The 26,993-nt window shown below is 44.2% G+C and overlaps 1 protein-coding gene across 1 annotated transcript in view; it reads left to right on the top strand.

Moving 5' to 3' along the window:
* The first annotated feature begins 2,441 nt into the window (after positions 1-2,441).
* The window catches only part of LOC311057957 (pecanex-like protein 3), a 50,522-nt gene continuing 25,970 nt past the window's right edge, over positions 2,442-26,993 (top strand). The window contains exons 1-15 of the mRNA XM_084075178.1: positions 2,442-2,749; positions 3,171-4,420; positions 5,754-5,962; positions 7,076-7,181; positions 7,417-7,456; positions 8,584-8,682; positions 8,919-10,685; positions 11,800-11,929; positions 18,312-18,481; positions 20,681-20,738; positions 22,435-22,576; positions 23,478-23,635; positions 24,406-24,559; positions 25,008-25,040; positions 26,299-26,470. Of these exons, the coding sequence (XP_083931304.1) occupies positions 4,268-4,420; positions 5,754-5,962; positions 7,076-7,181; positions 7,417-7,456; positions 8,584-8,682; positions 8,919-10,685; positions 11,800-11,929; positions 18,312-18,481; positions 20,681-20,738; positions 22,435-22,576; positions 23,478-23,635; positions 24,406-24,559; positions 25,008-25,040; positions 26,299-26,470 (3,391 nt within the window). The 5' untranslated portion in view covers positions 2,442-2,749; positions 3,171-4,267. The remainder of the gene's footprint in view (positions 2,750-3,170; positions 4,421-5,753; positions 5,963-7,075; positions 7,182-7,416; positions 7,457-8,583; positions 8,683-8,918; positions 10,686-11,799; positions 11,930-18,311; positions 18,482-20,680; positions 20,739-22,434; positions 22,577-23,477; positions 23,636-24,405; positions 24,560-25,007; positions 25,041-26,298; positions 26,471-26,993) is intronic.

Here is a 26,993-nt window from a genome sequence, read left to right as displayed (position 1 = left end):
CTTAATGTCTATTGTTCATAGACCTGGTTGCCTGGAGGAAGTAGCTGTCTCGAAGCCTGACACTCGTGTCATCTGCAAACCTAATCACCGAGTTTGAGCTGTGCATGGCCACGAAGACATTGTACAGGGAGTAGAGGAGGGGGCTCAGTGGAGCAGAGGTATTGAAGCCGATGCTGACCACCTGGTGTTAGGATCCAGCTGCACAGGCTGGAATTAATTGAGTTCAGTCCCTGAGTATCTCTGAGTGCACAACAGGTCAAACCTTGAGGCAGGTGGGCTACAGTAGTAGTAGAGCCTTCCATCCGAATGTCGCAGCAGAAATCGAGACTCATCAGACCAAGCAATGTTTTTCCAATCTTCTATTTTCCAATTTTGTTGAGCCAGTGCAATTGCAAATTGTAAGTGGCACCCGGTGTGGTCTTCTGCTGCTGATGCTTCAGAGATTCTCTTATGCATACCTCAGTTGTAACGGGTGGTTTCTCAGGCCAGCCAATTTGACACCAACAACAACCATGGCAACTTTAAAGTCACTTAAAGGGTCTACACCATGAATTTTAACTTTTTCTTCATTTTTGTGTGTTTTTGGTCTCCACACAGAACCAGGACATAGCATGCATACAAACTGGCTCAATAGCGCCCCGTGCCAAACAGGACAATGTGGTATTGCAGGTGAAAGTGCTTTATAAGCCAGAGAGAAGTTAGTTGGAATGAGTATATCTGAGGCTTGATTTAGGCTCAAACCTTTTGAAAAACGTTTGAGGGACATAAACAATATGATATTAAATATTATTATTATTTTTTAAATGCATGGTGTAGCTCCTTTAATACACCTTTACACCCCCTTTCTGATGGTGGGTTTGAAGTGCAACAGATTGTCTTGGCCATGTGTGCAAGCCATGGCTATACAATGAGTTGCTGCCATGTATTTAACTGAGCAGAAATGTAGGTTAATGTGCAGTTGGACAGGCATACAAGCAGGGCCGGCCCTAGGACTTTGGTGGCCCTAAGCAAGATTGTTTGTTACCTCAAAACACTCCCAGCACAACCTCCCAATCACACGCACGCACATGCATGCGCATGCGCATGCGCATGCGCACGCACGCGCGCGCACACACACACACACACACACACACACACACACACACACACACACACACACACACACACACACACACACACACACACACACTACAATACAATTAAAAAGGACTGCAAATAGAATAGTTAAAGCTTGCGTTTTTGTTAATGTAAATATCAGGAGCATATTTAGGGTCAGACCTCTTTAGGGGTGCTTCGCCCCAATGCCCAATTCATGACTAATTGTAGACTAATTATCAGTAAGTGATTATGCGATTAATTGTCCATAAATGCACTGTAAATATACCATAAAGTCCACTTTACTGTTTTCTTTTACTCCTCTGCATTTCTGTGCAAATAATATACTTTTATCTCCACTACGTTTACTCCATTACGTTGTCATTACTTTTAAGTATAGTATCAGCTGTTATCAGCTGATACTCCAAAAGTGTACTTACTGTGACTGTCCAAAACTGCAAGTTTGAATATTTGAATATTTGACCAGGCTTATAATTCTCACCTGTCATTTGAAGTACCTGTCACAGTCACAGTGACATGTATAGAACATGGGATCACACTTTTTGATTGCCTGCGAGTTTGGCCTTTCTTCCTGCTCCTGCAGAAACCATAGAAACCTCGATCACAATCATCACAAAGTGTGATGCCCAATTTACTTCCCTAGTATAAGTCATTTCCTCAACCCTGCTTGGGCTAGTTCCCTCTGTCTAGTGCCAGGACGGTGTGTTCTTCATTGGAAATTGATAAAAGCTGATCTGCCATCACCAGAAATGACTGAATAGGAGCAGGCATCACAGGAAGAAAGAAAGAAAGTTTCTCAAAAAGTGTGATCTTCTGAGGTGCCAACGTTTCTCAATTAGTATGAACAATTTCTGTGACAATGATGGGCTCCCTGGCCCCCATAGTGGTTGTGGCCCTAAGCAACCGCATAGACTGCTTATGCCAGCGGCCCTGCATAAAGTGACCAGTGAGTATGATTGTCCCTGTGAGGAAATTAAAACGGCAGTGGAAAGTGGACTGAAATAAATACACCATGCAGCATTTCTCTCTCACACACACACACACACACACACACACACACACACACACACACACACACACACACACACACACACACACACACACACACACACACACACACACACACACACACACACACACACACACACACACTCCAAATAACCTGTTCCCAACGGTGCATGACATCTTCGATGACGTAAACCCCGAACACAAGACAGCTGCCGACTCCACCCATACATCTATGACGTACTGGCAACAACCGACCAATCAGCCTTCTGGGAACACTACTCTATGCGCTTGCGCGAGCATGTGTGTGTGTCAACTAGTTAGCCAAAGCTAGCTTCTTTTGGAACAAACATCACATCAACGGCTCTGCCACCCAAAAAAACAACAAAACGCAACGAAATGAAAGGAACAGCTGTCGCTGAGCATGAAAGAGGAGCTCCGCCACCGCAGGATATCTAACGGCGACGAGCGTTTTATGCCAAAGAGGACGAGAGACCTTCCTCACAGCAGCTCTGCACAAAACAATGATAAGTTAGCCCTGCAGCTAAGCGACAGCTTTATGGCTAGTCCACCTAGCACAGTGTTGCCATGTCCGCTTGTTCTACGCGACTTTGGCCTTGTTTTTCTGGTAAGTTGCTTGTCAATATAGTTTTTTGGGTGGGGGGGCTTGTTTCTAAAAGTGTATTTCCTTTATCTGGGCTTGTTTACTAACGTCGTTTAAACCGGTGTTTCTCAAACATTTTCAAGTCAAGGAGGACCCCCTCCTCCCAAAAAAAATATGTATTTGTCTGCGGACCCCAGCCCCCCATATGTAAATATTTTATGTCAGGGACCCCCATACAAGATTTGTGTGTGAAATGCCTCAAAAACATTCCAATTCTTTACACATTTTCTTCACGATTTAAAAAATAAATTTGCCTATCTACAATCTCACAACGCGTCGCGTAGCTTGTAGATCTGCTATTTTCAAATAAAGTGTTCATGTAGCCTATATAAGTCGCTTCTTTTGGGCTTGTTTTCATAGACCCGGTTGCTTGTTTCTCTCGCAGAATCTGGCAACGCTGACCTAGCATAGCATGCTAGCATCATCCTGGGCTGGAAAGGAAAAACCTGAGATTTTCTTGCAAAAAAGGAGTGAAACGCGGAAGAAAGGAGGACATGAGGCAAGCTGAACAACTACCCCTGTTTTTAGTCATCTGGCTGTAACGAGGCTCGTGTTGTGGAGAAGGTCTCACAGTGAGATAGGAGGCACAGCATGTTAATTAAATCAAATCACACCAAAAGGAAGCTAACGCTAGCCAGCCAGTGAACTGTTATCAGCTATTTACGTTAGCTAGCCATATTATGCTAATGTTAGAGCTAACCGCTGAAATAATCGTCAGCTAGCGACGATTGACGAGCTCGAATATCGACTGATTTGTTGTCCAGTTGACATTTATATACGGATATTGGTCAATTGAGCTAAACTGGTCGCTACCAAGCTACTGTCAATTACAGAACTTTAAAGCTGGCTTGTTGTGGCTACAGTGACCTAGCTCTGGAAATGCTGTTTTTTGGCTGGAAATAGTTGTCCTGTCTAAAAGTAAAACTGTACAAACATTTACACGTCATCGCTTACACGATTAATCAGCATTTGCGATGTAAATAGTTACGTGAAACCAAGAAGTAATAGACCATTTTAAGGTGTTATCTTTTTAAATGATTTGTGGTTTGTGTATGTTCCAATACAAATTACTTGACCTCAAGATTAGTTAGAATTCCTGTTTCCAGTGGAATACCCATTAGAATGTTGATAGAATATGAGGAATTAAAACAAAAACAGCTTTGACCTTTCTTACAGATGAATACTTTTTATACATTCAGTGGATTACCAATGTGCCAAAAAGTCACACTCCTGATTACCCTACAAGGGCTAGGCTAGATTTTTGGCAACAGTGTGTTTGTAAGCGAGCACATTAAACGTACAAGTTTGAGGCGCAAGACTGGCATGCTTGATGAAACGGCCTCAGTCCAAATGGTTAAACTGCCATCCTAAATGGAAGTGCCATTGTAGACACGACACACTGTGGCTACAACTGCAGCACAGTTAAAAAAAAGCCTCCGAGGAGGCATTGCAACTTTGGGTTGACTTGACCTGAAGAAGGAGATGGGTTCCCAAGCTCTTCAGATACTGCGGCAGGGGGTGTGGGCTTCTCTCACAGGAGGCTGGTATGTGGACCCCCATCAGAGTACGTTCTCCAACTGCTTCCACCTGTACCTTTGGATATTCCTCCTGGCCTTCCCCTTTCTGCTCTACATGGTGAGTGCAATTCCACAGCTTCAGAGATTAAGATAGGGTGTGTGTTGTGCTCCATGTTTGATTGATTGAATATTTTATTAGGCAGAAATAAAATAAAAACATGTACATGTACAGTCAAAACACTTTGTCTAAAAGGTACGTCCAAAAATGTCCTTGCGGTCTTGTTTCCATTGGGGTCAGAAGGAGGCAACGAAATAGACTCTCAGTAGCCTCTGCTGTCTTAATTGGACTTTCTTTTAATGTGTCAAACAACTATGCCCCCCTCAAGCCTTCATAGTTTGACATGACCAGTAAGTGGAGGCTTCTCTGTGATACTAAAAGCACTGCAGGCAGTACACTGTTCGACTGTTGTCTCATTTGTTGGTCTTGCCATTTGCAAGACTGCGTTAAAGTGAAGTCACACAGCCTTTTAAAGTGATGGTCAAATTTTGGTAGAACCTTGGTTTCTATTAGAGCCCAACCGATGTATCGTTTTTGCCAATATATCTGTTTGGCCCTGTTTGGGGCCACCTATCATTAAAGGTGACGGTTTTAAACAGTTTTCACTCAGAGAGTGTAAACAAACTAATGAACCCGCCATGTTTTAACAGAGGAGAGTCTCTGTGAAATAATGGACAGTAGGAGATAACCGGGCTTGATGCATTATTTACACACAGATTTAAGTTCTGATGATTTGAGGCTATTTGACGCTTCCCAGACAGCTAGCTTTCATTGGATATTGTTGGTTTCTGCTCAACATTCAGTCATTGTCCCTTTCACACTAACAGGGTTTAGTTGTTTGTAACATGTTTGATAATTACGTTTCAAGATTGGTGATGCTCTGAGCCAGTCGTGACATAAGATGAAGTCTGTGAACCGCTCACACTAAAGAGTTAACCAGTTGGCACATTAACAATTCAGACCATCTTCGAATTGGGAAAGTTTGTTGGGAGGGGTGAATCGGACCCAAATTCAGGCAAATTGTTCTGTGATGTGGGGCCAGCTTACAGGACTTGTTCTTTTAATATATCAGTAGAGCACTTGTTCTTTTAATATATCAGTAGAGTCTGCTTTTTGTGTTAAAAATGTGATTTGTGAGACCTTTTTCATAAGCGTTTCTTTTCACAAGCGTAAAGGGAAAGAGGGAAGAAATTTGTCATTCTTTGTCCCCCAATCCTCTCTCACAGCACATTGAGCGCAGGAGCATCTGATAAAGATGATTGATAACATTTATATGTATACAACACCTAAAACTACCAAAGTTCAACATCTCTTTGAAGTAGTTTCGTATGACTCCTCTACAGTATAGTATACAGAGCCTCATTTGCTGTCGTTCTCTCTGCCTACCTCTCAGGCCCTTCCTCCTAGTTTGGTGGTAGCAGGGGTGTACTGTGCCGTGGTGGCCGTCTTCTTCACAGCCATAAAGGTGGTTAACTTCCGGCTTCACACCATGTTCGACCTCGGCGAGATCATAGAGCAGAAGCAGGCCTCGCTCACGGCCGATGCCCCGAGGGCGGAGGAGGGAGAGGAGGGGTCAGCAACCCATGATGGAAATCAACACAGGTAAACAAGGTTAATGATAAGCAAGCTTGTCAGAAGCCTTAACACTTCATTGCGAAGTCTAAGGTTCATAGAAGGAATTTACTTTGGGGATGTGGTTGCAGCGATAAGCCTGACATGAAACCACTGATGCATAGTAGTGCATGATACAGACTTGCGGTGCAGCATAGTTGGAAAATCTGATGGCTATCTGATCTATGCAATCACATATTCATCACTTAGAAATATGTAACCTAACCTACAGTATGTAAAGGCCTATATCGACCACTGGATGTGTCCATAACGTAAATAGGTAGACCTATTTCCAAATCGTTTGAAATGGGGGCAGGGCCGTCATCTTCGTGTGATTCATGTACCAGGTGACAAAGGTTATCCCGTCACGCAATAAGTGATAACCCCACACAGGCAAACCTTGCAACAGAGCAAGAGCGCAGGTTCAACAGTGCACAAATACGCACCACGGTGGAGTGCTCCGTAAGGCTCTTTAGCCCAGATGGTTTGTGGGGAACTCTGCTGTGTACGCCAAAGTATTATTAATTATTGATATTATTAGTCAAATATTTGTATTTATATGATGTAAGTTTCAGGTCTTTGTTTACCTCTTCAAGTGTCGTTGATGGCCCGCAATCCTGCATAAGTGATGTCTTTGTCCAGACCACATTGATTCTTCTGACTTCCTTTTTCAATTGGACTTAAGTTGCAATGTTAAAATATCTATCTCCACCAGAGAAGTTTTCTCTTCTTGGCCATATTCCACATGTCCATGTTGAACACTCCAGGGTCACGGCGTCTAAAGCGAGAATATTTAAGGGCGTGATATTTAAATAATCGTTTTCAGCTGTCACATTTATCAACACTATCATTCTTATGCTATGATTAATGAGACACAACCGTTTCATAAATCACACGTGAACCCTGTCATAACATGAATTCTACAGTGTGATCTGAGCTGGTTTCTTTGTTAGATTGATGAGGACCATTATGTCCTGTGAACAATAAGTGGATGTTTGTGCTATAGTTTGAAGAATCATATTGAATGAGATCACAGCGTACTCAAATGCTGCATGGTGTATTTATTTCAGTCCTCTTTCCACTGCCGTTTTAATTTCCTCACAGGGACAGTCATGTCGGTGTGGAGATGACTGTGTTTCGGAAGGTCAACTCGACACCGCCTGTGCGCTGCAGCTCTCAGCACTCACTGTTTGGGCTCAACCAGGTGTCGGTAAGGGTTACCGCATACTAAGCATTTGTCAATTTGTGCAGGGCTATTTTAAATCTCTCCCTTCTATTAGGTACTTATATTTTGTTATTTAGGTACTCCTGTGTGCTTTATGTTCATCCTAATGCGTCTCAAATGGTTTGTGTGACTTATTAAGTGTGTGTGTGTGTGTGTGTGTGTGTGTGTGTGTGTGTGTGTGTGTGTGTGTGTGTGTGTGTGTGTGTGTGTGTGTGTTTAGGAGTTTTTACCTCAGCTGGAAGATACGGGCGGCACTAAGGGTATGTATCAGTGTTTTCCTGCAGCCGCCATGCTGGGCATACTGGGCTAGGTTTACAATCTCACTGTGTAGTGTTATATTTTTCTTACCAATATGAAGCATGCCAGTGAATGGTTCAAACCAGTTTTTACACCCCACTCCCACAGTTGGAGGAGAAACACACAAAAAAAGAAGTATATTGTTATCACTGATGGAAAATCATACCCATGCCTTTTTTTAAGCCACTTTGGCAACCAAGATGTAAAGTGAAAGCGAGCACAGCAATGTCTGATAGCATGAGGAGGAAGATTCACCTCTCCTTGTGAAATCAAACTGTTTTCTTTAAATCCTTTTACGATTTCTATCATTATTATGTTATTATCTATGCTGATGCAAAAACGAAAATAAGTTTTACTCTTTATGTACCTGTACACAAGATGTAACAATAAAGTACAACCTTGAACGTTAAGTTCCTTCCCTTGTTGTTGTAGTAGTAGTAGTAGGCTGACATCCAAGTATGAAAAACAGGTGAACTTAAGAAAGATCCAAGGCACTCCGCTCAGTTGAGTTTTAAAAAGCCTTTATTTTATCATGGCTTTTTGCTTGGCAAAGTTAAAAAACACATGTGTTTTCGCTGTGTCCCTGATTGGACAAGCAACTTACAAAGTCACCACAATGCCATTTCAAGAGGAGCATAACATGTTGAATTTTACACTCAAAATGCAGTTGTCAAAAATGGCGTATCGTGCAATGTATAGCATGACGGGTTGTCACTGGAAGACTTGCAAAAAATACTGGAGGGTGTTTGAACCCCTACCAAGTTATAGAAATCAGTCCATTCCTTGTTTTTGAGGATGGCTTGATAACATATCTTGATTCATATTATAATTATAAATGACTTTAATTTTCATCTTCCACTGAGGTAACAAGTACTGTTAACCACTATCTATTCAGTTGACTGTCATGAGCTAGTCTCTGTTTGGAATGAGACGGTGAGGTCATAGTTGTCCACATCACAAAGCAACATTTCACTTATTCACTATTTCTTCTAAAAATGTTGTTGCGCTTTGTGCTATGACAATAAAGGCATTTTTTTCTACTTTATTCCTACTAGTTGTGTTGTAACCAGTTTCCATTTTTGCACATCAGATATCAGGGAGCTAATGCGGGAGCAAGGCAGCAATAATGTAATTGTGACTTCAGCTCACCGGGAGATTCTACGTCAGAGCTCCCAGGATACAATCAGTAGTAAGCCAGCTTTTACTTTGTTGGGCTGCAGAATTAACTGAATTTTTTTCCCCCCCATTCTTTTCTTCAGGTTCAAATGAAGCTAATTTATTGAGCTTGAACATGATATATATTTTCTGTCTAAAATAGCCATGCACATTCTACAAATACCCATTTCACTGCCATTTCATTTTTTCCCCTTTTGTTCTTCTTTATGCCCGGCTCTTTTATTCTAATGTTGATTTCTCGCTCAATAGGGGCTGCTAGTGTCGTCCAGTCCTGCTTGGCTGCAGCTCTTGGAGGGGAATTCCCAGGCCTAATGGGAGTGCCTGGAGTGTCAACCGTATTCAGAGAGCCTGGGGATTGCCTGTCTATCCCGCCCTCCCCCTCCAGTCAGGAAGACGGTGGGGAGAAAGAACACATGCTGGAGGTGGAGGCGCTGGAGCGACTGTCTCCCCAGAGTCCCGAGGGACATTGTATGGGGGCTTACTCTCCCCTTGGTCCCTCCGCTGAGTCCGAGAGCCTGGGGGAGACTCCCCTTAGCCCACTCATAAAGAGCAGCTTGAGCGAGGAGCTGAGTGAGAACCTTCTAGGTCTGGGCCTCGACCCCGTGGCATTTGGCCCTGGGACCGAGCACCCGGGAAGCCGCAGTGGGGTGGCCCTAGCCGCTGGTTCTACGGATAGCTGCTTCAGTGCCGGAGGGGCCACGACGGATCGCGAGACCCTCAGCACCGTTAGCAGCTACCGCAGCGAGAAAACTGACTCCACGCAGCTCGAGAGCCCCTCGTTCAGCCTACCACGACCCACGGATGCACGGGCGTCCTCCTCAGCCCCCGCCGCGGGCTCTGGGCTCCCCGAGCCCTTGGAGGACTCAACGGCTCAGGACGGCAGTGACACTGACAATCTGTCCGACAGCGTGCTGCTGCGTTCACCTTCCAAAGATCACTCCCTTGGCCAGGGGCTGGACAGGACGCTCGTAGAGGGGGAGGACTTGCCCTCTGATATCGCACAGCCCCCTCCTCTCCCCCAGCAGAACTCCTCCCCCTCGAGCAGTGACCGCTCGATGGACATTCGCGATATAGACCGGATCGTCCCGGTTCCCCCTCCGCCCCCGCCTCGACAGGCCAACTCGGTGTCCTCAGGGCTGGCCCTGGGTCTAGTATGCTCCGAGCCCGCCCTCCCCGTGTGCTCTGCCCCTTTCCTGCTGTCAGACCGGCCCGCGCTGCAGGGCCAGCAGCAGGTGGTTCGCCCCAAAGACCTGAAGCTGCTGCGGACGTCCGCGGGCCACAGGCCGGGTCGCCGGAAAGCCCCCCGAGCCCCCCGCAAGCGGGTCGGCACGGGGAGCGGCAGCTTCGACTGTGGCCCTTACAGGCGTCACCACAGCCACAGGCAGCACAGGGACTACATCCCTGTGCGTAGCCGGCTGGGTGTCAAGGCGTACAGCGAGAGCCTGTTTGAGGACTCCAGCGACGAGGACGACGGCAGCGACATGAGTGCTGGCTCCAGCCTCGGCTCTCAGCGGCGCTACAGCTCCGACGATGATGACGACGACGACGATGAAGATGACTCGAGTTCCTCTACCTCCTGCTACTCCCCAGACCTCACCAACGCTGGCGTCGTGTCCCCACTACCCTCTGCAGCTCCGCCGCCCGCCCCACAAAGGGATGGGGAGTTGCCAGACTCTGTGGCCGGCCCCTCACACACACACTCTCGCGCTGCTCATCGCTCAGCCAGCACGGCGAGCGCCAAAACTCACGCCAGGGTGCTCAGCATGGACGGGGCCGGTGGGGGTCAGAGCGCCACAGCGGCCGTGCCCGCTGTGGCGCTCGCCATGCCCTCGTCCTCCACTCCGGCCCCCCGCACCCTCACTCTCTCCAAGTCCGACCTGGAGGCCCGGAACATCCACACTGACGGCTTCCCTGGAGCTCATCACCACCGGCTGGACTCCCTGGGAGGCTCCTGGACAGGGAACCAGATGGGGTGGAGGACGGGAGAGCTGGTTGAAGAGGGGGCTGTGGGCGGAGGTGAGGTTTTTAAATATCAGTTTATTTATTCATTTCAACTGGTAACATACACTAATTACACCACTGGTGTTCGGCATATCGTCTCTGTTGTATATCGTCGCTGTTGTATCTCTGTATTTCAACTGTTAATGTTTTTATGTAAATGAATGCCCTACTTTGTTGTATCGTGCAAAATAGCGGATCTGCAAGCTCACAATGCGTTCTATCGTGATGCAATGTGACCTCCTGTTTTTGCTACTTTTGATTTTTTGGGGAAAATGTTAACATAATGACATGCCCAAAATAGGAATGCCATGTTAAAAGTGGTTAAGTCTGTCTGGGGGTTTTTATACATATTTAACCAATAAAAAGTATTAACAAGAACTTGTGACTAAATGACTACATTGGATCCAGGAAAAGTTAACGCTCTTGGACATACAATGTTTCAACCCAACATGTATAGAGATTATTGCTATTAATATTTTCCAACTTTTGTCTGTACAGTAGGCAGGCTTTTATTAGAGAATGTAACATGTCACAGGCATCAGCCTATTTAACGTTTTGATAGTGTAGCTGTGTTTGTTTGAGCAGTATGCTTATTGCTTATAGCTGTGACAGCGGTGAGTGACATCAGAACTCAGTAATGTAGCTTGCATGTGTTCAAGAACTGGTCTGCCACCCAATGCCCTGCAACAGTGATTTCCTCATGTTGCCACTGACGGGCGGTAACCTTGCATGTCCAAAACCGTTCCTTTTCGGGGGGTGGGGGAGAACCTGTGTTCTAATGGATCGAATGTAGTTATTAGTTAGTTACACACTACTTTTCATTGGTTAAGTATTTATAAAACCCCACTGGCAGACTTAACCACTTTGAACCTCATGTCTCTATTTTGAGCATATCATTATAGGCAAATATTTTCACAATTTTTCAAAATATAGCAGATCTACAAACGCGCTTTGAGCTTGTAGATTGTCTATTTTCGCTAGTTTTGCACGACACCATCATACGTATAGTAAGTAAGTATAAAGTAGGGCATTCCTTTATGAAAAGGAAAACATACAAGAAATGAAATGTGGAGATAAACGGTTTCTGCCCGAGTAAAAATTGTCATTAATGTCACTGCCCCCCTTACAGCCTTGGCCCAAGAGGACGGGGGCAAACGTGACTCAGTCAGCAGTGTAAAGAGGACCCAGGCCATCCGCAGGAGACACAACGCAGGAAGCAACCCGACACCTCCCCCCTCCACCATGGGATCCCCACCCAGGTCAGCCAAGCTAACTCACACCAACAAGCTAGCAATATTCATACAGGTCCTCGAATTTGAGTTGTACTTGTTTTAAAGGAGTAGTTCACCCCCCCCAAAAAAAATCTAATTTTCTATCAATGGACCCTTTGTTAAGCCCCACCCACTCCACTCTGTGACTGGTGATGCGAAGTTAGTCACACCCAGGCCTGGCAGCACCTGGCAAGCTCTGCTTCTCACCCATTGACTTGCATGTTAAACGATGGCTTTTCCCCTTAAAAATAATCGATGATTTCAGGAGCAAGAGCTTCAAAATCTCTTCTAAATCTAGTCAACAAGGCCTGCAGTAGGCTATGCACTGGACAAATGTGCATGACATCTTTCCACTCAAACAGAGAGCGTCTCCTTCCCAAACCCCAATGGTTCTAATCAGCCCCCCGCCCACAGGAGTGGCCCAATTCACTCACAACTTGCTACAAAAATCGCTCATGAAAAACTATATAATCTCCTACATTCCATTTTCCACCTTCACATCTGTCTCCTTCTCTAATAATCAAAAAGTGCTATATATTTCATCTCGCACTTTACTTCCGGATGGTTCGTTTTGCACCTTTTTTTGCCACATCGGTCACGGGAAAGAAATAAGCGCTGCCGTGGTCTATGGAAACGAGCCCAAAAGTGCACCCAAATAAGCCCAAAATCGCTTATACAAACAGTCAGACCTGGCAACGCAGCCTACGCCAATCATGTGTGAGAGATCTACAAGCTATGGGGCAGTGACGCCACCGTATCTTAGCAACAACGACAGCGCTCACTCTCATTGGTCGTGTCATGCCAGGAGCAGTCTCCAGACAATGGCATCGCAGAGAGCTTGCTGTAGCCATCCATAGTAGCCATCACATTCAGTCGCAGGAACGACGGACAGGGAGCTGTGATAGTGGCATGTAGCTAACGCGAACGTGGTTGTCATGCCTGCAGCGGCTGTGCAATCACTTTGTCAACAATACACGTTCGTGTGGTGAATGTCAATATTGCTGCTCAGTTAGTCCATTGTAGATGGTGTATGTTTGTGTGTGTCTTCTGGAGAACTATGTAGCTCCACAGCAACTACAGTAACTAACGTAATGGCAAGACCGCCCCGTGCAACGCATGTTAGGCTGCATTATGGTCATGTAGTAATTTCAGATAATTTCGCTCCAATTAGAGCAGTGCTTATCAACCCTTTCAGGCGCCCCCCCCCCCCCCCCCCCAAAAAAAAAACGTAATTGATCTGGCCACCCCCCCATTCTGTTTGACTCCATTCCACAAGTAAATATTGTGAAAATAGCAGATCTACAAGCTCGAAACTCCAGGCTTTGTAAGCTTGTAGATCGGCTATTTTCTACATGATTGCCTCTTTCTTTGATTATTTGACAATGTGGCCAATGTTTTTATAGTATAGTTTGTTGACTACTTTTGTTGCAGAAATGGTAATTTCCTTTACTTTCGTTTTTTAATTGTCTCCGCCAGGCCGAAAGGCATGGCGCAAGACCTGTCCGTCCGTCTGTGATAGCTAATCTCTCACATCGTTGACTTGATCGCAGCGAAACTGTGCACACACACTCCCTGGATGCCAATTCAGAACCTCTGCCCTATTTCTTTCCCATGGCCCTGTTACAGTGCCACCAGGAGGCCGCTTTTTGCTAAACACCTTTTCTCACAGTACTCCTACATATTTTGCCCAAACATCACGCAAATCGGTACACAGTATCTCCACAGTCATTAAAAAAAAAGCCCTTTCAGATTTTTCATATTCCATCCTGATTGGCTAAAATGGCTTCCAAAGTCTGCAGGACTGCTCCGTTTGGACCAAAATGCCTCACATTATGAACACAGCATGCACTTTCCGTGCAACTTTGCACCCACATTCCCACTATGCCGAGGAAGAAATTCCACTTGAGATTTCTCTAATCAGCCTCATGGTGGCGCTATAACAGCCCGATGTGGAGAGTCAGTGAGAGCTGGATAAACGAGGTAAAATGTGTCAAAAGGAGTCTGTACGGCTGTCGATAAATGAACACATGACGTCGGTGGGAGAGGAGATATTGTGTCTTTTGGACAAACAGCAGCGTGGTGCTGATGTTTGTTGTGTGAAGCAGCTTAATGTCAGAGTGTTTGTGTTGGAGCGTCTCAGTGCGGCTGCAGAGTTCATGTGCAACCTCTTCCAGAGAGAGACAGAGACACTAGAAACTCTGCTGGAGAAAAAAAAAACACTGCTGGGCATTGACTTTCATATGGACATTGATCTACACACTGCAGGTATATCTGCTACACACACAACATCAAACTACACACTACAGGTATGATGCAGCGTTTGCATTCCAGCCTGCATGCCAGCGTAGTTCCCATATGGTTTCAAGGTGGGCTAAACCATATGGACCCCATGTCAGCAATGTCAGCGGCATCCACTTCAGTCCCAACTGCGATGCCCATGCAGGCTATAAGTAGCTTCTACCTGGCCCTTAGGTGGGCCCCAACTAGCCATGTTTATGTGGGACCAAGGCGGGTCCTAACTGGGTTTGCCCATGCAGGCTTTAACTGGGTTCTACCTGGGCCCTAGGTGTACCCTAACCAACCAGAGTGCAGTGCCCATCGCTCCAATTGTTGTGACGTCAGGGCTCTCAATACTGCACATTGGTGGAGGAGGAGGGGCCGCAGGGCGACCGCACACATCGCTGAACCAATGGTAGCCCACGGATGTTTCCTCTGGGGATTTACAATCTGCCCCTCTATGCCACATATCATCCGCACTACAGGGTCTTCACTGACCGAGCCACGGCCCCACTGGCCCTCAGGACGCTACGCCACTTATATGAGCTGCCAAGTGGCCGCGGGCGCTACGTGGGCGTGGCCGCGGGCTAGACGCGAGCCCCCGCGTAGCGGGGGCGAGCTTCTAGTTATTTCAATACACTAAAAACATGGGAAATGTTAGAGGGAGTAATAGCCATGGATACACGACGGCTGACTGTCACGACCGTCATGGATGAACTTCAACCTGGTGTTTGCACTTCATTTATGGCCCGTACATCTACATAAAGTTCATATTTCAAATATAAAGTGCTTATCCCATGGCCACGGATGTTCCATGTATGTACGGGCTCTCAGAAGTACCCGTATCATCCGTATTGTTCAATAAAAAGCATTTTAATCTGATCGGTAGCCATTTTCTCCTATCGGTTGGTAGGTGTATTGCACTCTGATACATTATGAGAAAATGGCCACTGATCGGATTAAAATGCTTTTTATTCAACAATACAGAATATACGGGTACTTTTGAGAGTCCCGTGTTATATTTGAAATCTGAACGTTTATATAGATGTACGGACCGTAAATGGAGAAAGTGCAAACACCAGGTTGAAGTTGATCCATGACTGTAACAGGAGTTTTCATGTACCGCAAGGTAAGACTGCAGTAGCAGTTAATAAATAGACAAACGAATGAATTAATATACTTTAAAGTGCGGAATCTGAAACAGGCAGCGCTGTGATTATGATTTTGTTACGATTACGGTGATTAGTAGCCTATTATTGACACCACCTGGGCGATTGAGTCGTGTAACTCCATGGTTCTCAAAGTGGGGTCCGCGGATCCCTGGGGGTCCGAAATACTTCACAGATAAAAAAAAAATGTTTTTTGTATTTATCTTTGTATGGGGGGGGGGGGGGGGCTAGTGAAAGTTGCATAAGTTCTTACTGTAATGGTGTATGTGATATGAAATGTGAGCTTACAATAATCACAGTAATCCTTAATCATATTCCATCATATTCAAAGGTTTTTGCAGAGAAATGAGACAGACTCCAGTCACTTTCAAATTAGAGCACTGCAGAGGGCAGGTGTGTGCGTCTGTTTCCAGCTGACGCTCGTTGACGCTCGTTAATGTTATAGGCATCAGAGGCAATTATGCTTTTGCACTGTCAAATAGGCCAACATCTAATCTAAGATTAGTGGGACTCATTCAAATGACCACCAGTGAGTCCCGGGACTCACTTCATTGAAAACCTAACAACATCACTGTATACATATTAGATGTATTAGATATTTATTAGATATTACATTGATATTAAAGCTATTTTATTTGATTAGATATGTGATGTTGTTACCTGACAATTAGTTGACTTTTGGTGAAAAGATATGGTACCGCATAAGTTGGTATCGGTTGATATCGGCAGAGGTGGACGAAGTACTCGACCCCAGTACTTGAGTAAGAGTACAGATACTCCTTGGTCAAATTCACTCCACTATAAGTAAAAGTAGCTCAGTCAAAATGTTACTCAAGTAAGAGTAAAAAAGTAATTGTTTTTAAATATACTTCAGAAACACGGCTAGTGTGAGAGCAGAAGTTAGGCCAATTGCATTTTAGGGAAGGAAAAAAAAACAGCCAACCTAAAGGCCAAACCGCACCAATGCAACTAGTCGCAACTCCTTGCAACAAAACTGTTTTAAGGTCAACCACACACCGATGCAACTCCTTGCAACTGCCATTGGGGTTAATGGTTGCAAGTAGTTGCATGTTGCAACTCCTTGCAACATGCATGGCGAAACATTGTTGTGGATGTGGAGTGGGCTTAAAAGTACTCAGTACTTTATAGCCTTCCCAGAAATATACTCGAGTAAAAGTCAAATATTTGTCTTGGAAATGTACTGTAAGTAAGAGTAATACGTATCAAAAAAATCGAATACTCAAGTAAAGCACAGATCCTCAGAATCTGTACTCAAGTACAGTACTCAAGTACATTTACTCCCTTACTGTCCACCACTGGATATCGGAATCGGAAATTAAGAGTTGGACAATATCGGAATATCGGATATTGGCAAAAAAGTCAATATCGAATATCCCTAACAATAAGTTTATTATTTTTAAATTGAAGCACCTACTAAAAGTCACCTTTAGACTGGTCATTTTACATGTCTGTTTTTATTAGGACTGTAGAAGTGTTCATTTTCTGAAGTCTGAACCATTAAGATCAGTTACTTGAAAAGTGTTCTGTCAGGTTTTACACAAAAGCTATTTTAATAAAATTACTATTGGCACATGATTCATATAGTAGTAGTAGTGGTTTCTGTTTATGACTATGAAATGGGTCTGAAAGATTTTGATTGAAACGTTGTTTAATACAAATAGTTCCAATGGCATCTAAATGTACACATGTGGTTGTAAGTGTATATGCTTATCGCTGCTGCGAGGATGAGGGGGTACCTGGAAAAAAATCTCCCCTCCAAGGGGTACCTGGGCCAAAAAAGTTTGAGAACCCCTGGTGTAACTTTCCCGACGTTAAGCTGTGTATGTTTTCAACAACACAGCCATGCAGCCTTGCAGTTTAAGTGCTGATTTCAGCTTGGGAAAAGCAGCCTCCAACGAGTTTGGGTACGTGGTTCATAGTCACCATTGCGTTATCGTGGTATTCCTATTCTTGCTATTATGTTGCAAATGATTGTGTGTGTGCGGGCGAAATAACATTGACAGCTATGGCAGGTGATTAAAGCTTGCCAGACCAATGCCAGGCTAACAACGGTTGCTAAGCTGGCATTGGACAATCGCTTTTGGGGTGGGGTGTAGCGAAGGGTCCATTACACACACCCTATGAAGCATTGAATTCCAGGAGTTTTTTTTTGTTTTTGACGCATTCCTAAGCCAATAACTTGATTACCGGGGAAAGATGCTAATGTATCTGGTAGGAGACTAAAAGGAGACTGCCAGAATAAATAAATATATCATAATGTGGTGGAAGGTTGGAAAAAAATATATATGTAGAGATTATGATGTATTATGACGTATTATCTTGTGCCCTTGCTTACTGTAAATCTCTCTGGATTAAGTGCATCTGCTAAATGCCTAAACTGTATTATCTCCAGAGTATCCAGAGTAGAGTTTGTTTCAGCCAAGCTAAGCTGCCATGTTTTTAAATACCAAGCACATTGATTTCATCCTGCACAACATTGAATGTTCACAACATTCACGCTCCACATGAGTGTAGCACTAACCTGCATTATCGTCTATAAAAATGAGTATATAAATCTAGCAGTTCTGTCAGCAATGTGGGCAATGGGGGCGCGGATGGCCTAGCGGTTCAGGCGCAACCACATATATGCTCTAATGCAGCCTGACAGCATGTTGCAGGCTCGATTCCCGAGCCCGACGACCTTTGCTGCGTGTCACTCCGTCTCTCTCTCCCCGTTTCCTGTCACACTCCACTACTACTATCCAAATAAAGGCAGAAAAGCCCCCCACCCCAAAAAAAGAAGTGTGGGAATTAAAAACCAATGGTGAATCTAGATTCTAGATATAATTATTATTATTGTTATCATTTAAATGTGAACTGGGTGATTAATGGAAAAGCAAACCATCCTTGTCATCATCCTGTAGCCTCCAGGACCTCCAGAGGGCTCGGACCTCCTCCCACTCCCGGACCCGTACACTGCCCTCAGCCTTACAGTTCGCCTCCTCGCTGCTGCTGCCCCGCGGTGGCATCCACGAGGCTTCCACCTTCGACGACACATCAGAGGGGGCTGTGCACTACTTCTACGATGAGAGCGGTGAGTGAATAGTAATGGTAACTATGCTGCACTTTCTGCGAGTTTTGTTGTTTAAACCAGCGTGCGCATGCCTGTTGCATGCAAGCGATTCCCAAAACAGTTGTTTTGAAGAGCGCTCGTTTTCGTTCACTCAACGTCCTGCATTTGAGGCACGCCCGAGCGACCCTCAAGGCCTACTCAGAGCGATGATGGGTGGGATTTTGAGCATTTTGAGCATGGGAATCGCTTTCCATATCGAGTAGGGGTGTGCCGATACACTAATTTCACCAAACGATACGATACGATATTTGGCTCACAACTTCGATACGATACGCACTTTTTTTATTATGAAAATATATGGGGGAGAAAAAAAGCAAATGCAAACAGACATTCAGACATGCAAACTTGTAGCTTTTCAGCTACAATACAATAGCCGTTTTGAATCCAAATAGGGCAATACTGTGACACCTGACCCGAAAAAAAAACATGTTGTCACCCTTTTCACCTCGGGGCTGTTTGCATGCCTAATTATAATGATTGTAAAAAAAAAATTAAAACGATATTTTAAAAAAAAACAATACATATCGTCACACCCCTAATACTTGTAGCTTTTCAGCTACAATACAATAGCCGTTTTGAATCCAAATAGGGCAATACTGTGACACCTGACCCGAAAAAAAAACATGTCACCCTTTTCACCTCAGGGCTGTTTGCATGCCTGATTATAATGATTGTAAAAAAATAAATAAAACGATATTAAAAAAAACAAAAACAATACATATCGTCACACCCCTAATATCGAGCATGAATAAAATATCGAGGTTCACAATCACGATGTATGACTCAGCACTTTGTCCAGCCGCAGACTCATCCCTCCTCTACAAACCACGAAGCCAAAGTCGTATATCAACCAATCTTGACCCCAATATGAGAACTTTAAGACAATGCACTGTCTCTTACTGATACTGTTACTAGATATTAGTGGTGTAACGATATGCATATTTCGGTTCGGCAAGCACTACGAACCGAACATTTTTGTTTTTTTTATTAACTTCAAACGATGCGCTCTATTATCAGCAAGGCAGACCAAACAAAGTCACACAAGTTGCTTCATGCTGTCTGCCCCTCCCACCCCCATAAAGAAACACTATTCCACCAGTCACAGAGACACAGGGTTGCCAACATCCAGAACTGGTGAAACGGGAGGGTCCCTCGTGCGCGCGCGCGATTTTTATCGGGTTTCCCGCGGATAAAGTTACTTTTTTTTGTTACTTTATTTCGGGGTTAGGGTTGGGTTATGTGATTTAATTATTTTGGGGGAGCCGCGCCCACCGGAGAAAATCTCACACACACACGCACGCGTGCGAGATAGGGCACTGCCTGCCCTATCAACTGAGCGGTCCTATCGCCCTTCGCATACAGCACACAAACACGCAGCCAGACACACTGCATTGTGCGCAAACAGAAATATATTTTTTATTTTTCCCTTTACACCGGAGTCCGGGACAAACAAAGTCCCGTACGGGACACGCCCCTTTTGGCTCAAATACGGGACGGTTGGCAACCCTAGAGACACACTGAGAAGCGCATATGCTAATAATGCTATAGATAGAAAGACCAGAAACAGAACATCAACAGGTCTGGCGTTTCCTGTGAATTATGGCAAGAGAGTGGTAGATACGAAAAAAACGCTATGTTGTGTTTTCCGCATGAACGCAGGTTGTGTCTGCTGACATCACCCCAGTGTGTCAAACAAGGAGCAAGCCTTCCTTTACTCCGTAGTGAAAAATGAAGGCTTTTTGAATATGCTTAAAGGGGAAGACCACTCATTTTCAACATTGAACTATGTCTTTAATACACCTTAGTGTGGCATAGTTCAATGTTGAAAATGAGTGGTCTTCCCCTTTAATGTAATCCATATACACCTATATACTCAATGCTGATAGACTGTACCATATGTACATTCATAATTAATTTTTAATTTGCTAATAAATGTTTAGCGACAGATGTACTGTATAGATATTCATATATTCACTGTACATTTATATCTATTAGTAGTACATCTGTGCACTCATTCAGATCCATTGCAGATATCTAGTATTTTAGCGTAGTATTTTATTTTACCTTTGCATAATGCAACAATAGTGAGTGGCCTGCATAGCCTCTTTTTAAACTCTGCACTTGCCCTCTCAGAGGTTAATTTGTGTTCCCGTGTAACAGGAGTGAAGAGATCATATACTTTTGGACCTGCTGGAGGCGGCTACGAGGACCCAGTGCAGTAAGTTATCAAGCTTGTATCACCAGTTAACCTTCTTGACTGGGAGAGTGGAGCATATCCATATCGCCTCTGTCAGGCAGAAACCTTATATCTTCATCCTGCTCTATACCTGACTTTGTCCGTGTTCACCGTCAACGTTCTGATTGGTCAGACCCGTCAACGTTCTGATTGGTCAGACCCGTCAATGTTCTGATTGGTCAGACCCGTCAACAAAGTGATTGGTCAAGCTTCACGTGACACATGGCTATAAACACATTATAAACACATGTCCATGACAAAATGTATCAAAGGCGCCGCTACCTTCACACAGGGTGTGATTTTTTTTCTTCTTTATGAATCAATACCCTACTTCAGGGGTCTTCAACAGGGGGTCGGGGACCCCCAGGGGGTCGTCAGAGTTACTACAGGGGGTCCGCCAAATCTTTGTGTGACAGGAGCTTCTTTTTTACATGAACAACTTGAACCCTAGAATCCCTATTCTGAGGGGAATATTCGCCGAAAATAGACTATCTACATGCTCACAACGCCCGCGCTGTGAGGCGTTTTGAGCTTGTAGATCGTCTATTTTCGGTCAAGAGGTTTGGGGTAGAGGGCGGAAAGATCAGACCAAGTACAGAGCGAAAGGTCAAGTTTACTAAGTATTAGTCTCGCGTAGCCAGACCCCACAGAAAATGAAAAACAGCGACCTCTGCTTTTCTGATATTCTGTGGAGTCTGGCAGGAGTATAATGTTAGACTAGAGCGCAGGGAAACACCGGTTTCATGTCTGCCTATAGCGCATCACTTCCGGTTGGTGCGACCATGTTTTCATTCCCACTAACAATATTTCTACACGGAACACTAACACCACTTCTCCCAGAGAACATGGATGGTTTTGGTTATAAGCCCACTTGTTTCTATGATGAAAGAGTAATTTAAAATGTGAATATCTTTCCGTGGTTTTGTCCGCTCCGAGGACGCTATTGTTAAATTAGTTTCGGCTAGTTTCGAGGGGGGAGGGTGGATCATGGTGGATGGACACGTGAATCCCGCCCACTACATTTGATTGGGTAAAGCGCGACCCACTTCCTGATCTGAAGGCACGCCCACTTGTATCCAATGCGCACTGGTTAGGACGAACCGCTCCGACAGATTCCACCGCAGGTCGGAATCTGTTCTTGAGAGATTAACTAAGTATTGACGGTTTAAGTGGTTAAATGTCTGAAAATATACAGTATATGAAGCTATCTATGAAATCTGAAGAATTTCAATCTGCAACACAATTTTATACAATATGTAGTGAGGGGTCCCTGCTTCATCTCTCTCTCAGCTAAGGGGTCCTTGGCCTGAAAACGTTGAAGACCCCTGCCCTACTTAGATTTGATATTTTTAGCCATAATGACATGCCCAAAATGGGGATGCCAGTATGAAAGTGATTAAATCTGTTAGTGGGTTTTATGAATATTTAACCAGTGAAAAGTATTAACAAAAGCTTGTCACTAAATAACTACTTTGGCTCCATTGGAACACAGATTCTTTGTTCTATTTCCTGAAACGTTATGGTTTTTCAACACACAAGGCTATGCCAGACAGCGATGATATATATTACCTTTTGTACCTTCACATGCAGTATTGTCCCCTGACCTGAACCAGGGTTCATAACTGCAGTATCCAGGGTATACGTTTACTTACATTTGTTGACGTTGCCTGACTTGCAGGGAGAGGGAGAGACAGTCGCAGTCCTCCAGCTTCACCTCCACTGAGGTCCAGGAGGGGGCGCCTGTGCTCTCCATGCTCCAGCCCAGGCCGGTGGTTCTACAGGGTATGCAGGTGCGCAGGGTGCCGTTGGAGATGCCTGAGGTGAGCACTACTTGCTTGTTGTGTCATGTGCCATCACTAAGCAGATTGAATCTCTTCAGATTCCCATACTCCAGTGACCCAGTGTTTGCCCAATACATATCTACTGTGGTGGGCCACCACTGTAAGGTCACGCACGACACGCCATGCAAAATTTCTCCCTAAGTGGGCTAAATAATAAATGCAGAGTATCACTCTAGTCCAGTGTTTCCCAAACGGTGCGCCGACTCCAAGACACACTGGTCTGATGAGACAAGTCCAGATGTGCTTTTTATTTACTATAGCAGTATTTTTTGCGCACTAATCTCTCAATACCGATGCAAATTCCAAAAATATTTTAATATTTCAATCTGGTGTCCATTGGGCTTGTAATCATAGTTGTGAGTTTGGCGATTTCCACAATTCTTTTAAATTTGGGAGAGTGAAAATAGAATGTATTCTTTTGCATTAGTACATAAAAACATATGTTTACAGACAAATGCAGAGTAATAACAGTGATGACAAGTGTTGTAGGGGACATTTTTAAAGTATATGAATACCAGGTGTGCCTTGAGGTTTTGACTTGCCCATTGGTGTGCCTTTGACTCAAAGAGTTTGAAAACCACTCGGTCTCGACTCAAAGACCAGTTCAAGCGAAGATATCTTTCTAAGCTCAATACTCAATTTCATACCTGAGTTGTATTTGATGCGCTAACAAAGATGAGGTAAATATTCAGACAACATATTCATGAACAAACACACACACCCTGTTGTTTGCTGTTAGCGTGTTTTTGTGTTGAAGAACTCTCTGATGGAAATTCCTAGTTTGTGCAATAATTGGCATAATTGCCATAACAATAATAAAACAAGATCCTGATGAATATTCAGGAGTCCTCTCAACCCTCTTATCACCATACCTCTCTAGTTTGACCTGGACCACGAGTCTCTACAGGAGTCCCAGGAGAACACTCTGATGATTGAGGAGAAGGCCAAACCCAAACAATACTATCGCTTCTGGGTGCTGCCGAGGAAGTGGCTGAGGGTTCGCTATGATCGGCTGGCCCTGCTAGCCTTGTTAGACAGGTAGGATAGATGGATGTTTTTGATAGAGTGCTTGAAAATGCTTTTATATGGTGTAGACGTGCTATCAGAAAACACAGAATTGTAATAATCAAAGTAATATACATATATTTGATAGCTCCCGACTTTTGAATCGCATGCAACTTAACTCATTCAGTGCCATTGACGTCGCCGACGTCACGTTTTTCATAAGCCCAGAGTGCCAATGACGTCACTGACGTCATAAAAAAAAAAATATATATATATATATATATTAATGTTCAGAACCCAAGATATCATGATTTGAAGATGTGCTGCTCCATTCACTTCTTTAACTTCTTACTGAAAAAGGCTGTATCTCGCTTCCAAAGCACTTTTTTTTTACAATGTATTTTTGGCCTTGGCACAGGGATGATAAAGCCAGAAATAAGTTTGACACTGAATGAGTTAAGCAAAGATGCAAATAAACCATGCACCTTCAAGATGACTAAAATGTGTTTAAAATTTCAATTCCGACGTGTTTAAGCCCTGCATCATTCCTTGAATTGTGAAAGTGCATTTTAACCCATTTAGACCTGAGGCCGATTCTAAAAACGCCTTCTAAATCCTGAAGTTTTCTGAAGAACTTCAAATATGTATTAAAAAATTACAAAAAATGTATGTCGCTATATCCTGAAAGGTATAGTTACAAGTAGGGGTTCCTGCCCAAAATGGGTTAAAGAACGCTATCAAAGCCATGTGAAGTGATAGTCATACGTCTAGTGCAACTGACCCCACTTCACCCTTTGTGTCAGGAACCGGCGCGTGGGGGAGAACGTGTTCGCCGTGGTGCTGGCCAGCCTGGTGGCCTTCCTGGGGTTCCTGCTGCTGCTCCAGGGCTTCTTCAGGGACATTTGGGTCTTCCAGTTCTGCCTGGTCATCGCCAGCTGCCAGTACTCCTTACTCAAGGTGCAGTCAGTGACCTGCCTCTCGCTCGCAAGAACTGGGTCTCATCCAGCTACATTGCTGTTGGTGCTTTTAGGATATTTACACTGAACATCCACTTTCTGTTTGGGATTTTGGGGCATTTAGTTGAAGCTATTATCAAGAGCAACTTTCAATTTAATCAAGGACGGTGTCACACATGCATGGGTATTGAATAAGCTTCACTTTCTCATGCACCAGCAGTCTTAAGCAACCGCAACAGCTGCAGTAAGAAGTGAAAAGGCCACAACCATTAATCTAGAAACTTAGATAAGGGATGTTCGTGTCAGTATAAGAATGGGGACACATGGCTCTTATCTAAATTAGCTATCTGATGTATGATCTCGTCATTGTTATCTCTTTAAACTGTTGACACCTTTTTTTATGTGTTTGAGAACTTGCCATCAAGCCATGCCAATCTCTTTTCTTACAGAGTGTTCAACCTGATGCAGCTTCTCCAATGCATGTGAGTGTTGTTTTATTTCCATTTTTTTAACGTTAGCACTTGGGTGGCGCAGGGGTAAAGTTGCTGTCCACCACCACGGAGACTAGGGGTTTGAATCCTCTGTGGCGCATCTGGCTTGGCCTGGGCATCCATATAGACGGGTTTCATGTTTGTAAACATTGAGAGGATATGACCGCGCAGAGGAGGGGGAAGCCTATAGAGGGCGCCATTACCCGCAGCAGCTCTGGTCAAATGTCCATTCATAAAAGAAATGATCTTCACCGGGTTTAATGAAAGTAGATTAAATTATGCAGTTTGTAATACCTTGTTTACTCAATAAAAATGATTTGTCGAAATTTGGATCTGTTTGTATATAATAGCAGCATTATGCCTATTATGCCTATAATAGCAGAATTATGGCTATCTAACTCCCGAACACAACAACAGAGTGAACGGCGCTCGTTTTCGTTTCCCCCGAGCATGCGCAGATTGCGCATTCTGCTCTGTGACGACGTCGCGCGGAAATCCGTCTATAAGCACTATTGGCTGCAGGAGGGAAGCTTGAAGGGGGAGGTCGATCTTTGCCGCTGCACCAGCAACTCGTACGGGCTGTGGCATCCACTCCACTTCTATTCTCTTATCATCTCTTCACTTGTCTTCTGAAGTAGTGCTGGGGCAAATACATCAAATCCTCCAGTCTAATAGTTAGATTTAACCCATTCAATCCGGGAACGCATCTACAAATGTCTTCTAAATCCTAACAGGTTTCTGAAATATTTCTGCTATATAAGTGGTGCTCAAACCTTTTCATGTCAAGACCCCAAAATGATATGTATTTGGCCGCCGACCTAACCTGACTCTGCCAGATGGAAGTGAAGTCGATACCGCCCCCATCTGGCGGAGTCAGGTTACCGCCGACCTCCATCTCAACATATTTAGTTCCAGGGACCCCCAGAAGCAAAGATTTGAATTACGAATGTTCGCTTTGAAAAATATATATATTCAAAGATTTGCTCACATTTTCACGATTGTTCTAAAAAAAATAGCAGATCTACAATCTCATAGAAGTTTTTCTATCTGTGATTTTTGAATAGACAAAGTATGAAATAATGGCTATAGCTAAAATCTGAAATGACACAGATGCGTTAACGGATTGAATGGGTTAGAAGAACATTGACATTGAAAACCTTCCCATTTTCATTGAATCTTTTTGTCAGCTGAAAGCCAAGTAATTCACCCATTATCTGCTCTTACTATGTCCGTTCCCTCCTGACAACAGGGCCATAACTGGATCATCGTGTACAGCCGGCCAGTGTACTTCTGCCTGTGCTGTGTGATGATCTGGATCTTTGACCTGTCTGGAAGCTCCACCAGCCTGCAGCCCTTCTCCCTCTATGGCGTCACCTTCTTCTCTGCGCAGTTCCTCCTCTGTGCCAGGGACATGCTCATAGGTTAGTTTGTGTGGTGTGTGTGTGTGTGTTTGCTTGCATAGACCAGTGATTCCCAACCTGTAGGCGGAGAGGATATTGCAAGTGAGTAATATAATTAGCAAAACACTAACATTTTAATGAAAATAAAACATTGGGGGATAGTTCACCCCCAAAATGACTTTTTTTCTATCGATTACTCACCCCTTGAAGACTTGAATTCATGGATATTTTTACCAGCATGCAATGCGGGTCTATAAAGAGACTAGTAATTTCTCAACATATTCTCAACGTGTTTTCGATCATTGGCTGTCCTTTAAGCCATTGGGGATACTTTCCCATACTCTGAACAGGCGGTGTCATCCTCCCAAGCTATGGTACTAGACACGCCTCTCGCCTCTAACGCTACTATACACGTCGGTGACACAGAGTAATATAGGACAACATTTAAGTAAAGTACTTGAATAAATGTACTTAGTTACTTTACACCTCTGCATACGCGCTACGCAGCGTCCGTTCTGCATGCTGGTGTACATGACTGAGTCAT

Source organism: Gymnoscopelus microlampas, assembly GCF_963454915.1.
Source record: "Gymnoscopelus microlampas genome assembly, chromosome: 12".
NCBI lineage: Eukaryota > Metazoa > Chordata > Actinopteri > Myctophiformes > Myctophidae > Gymnoscopelus > Gymnoscopelus microlampas.
The sequence above is the reverse complement of the archived record's forward strand: the minus strand, read 5'-3'. Positions and strand labels throughout refer to the sequence as shown.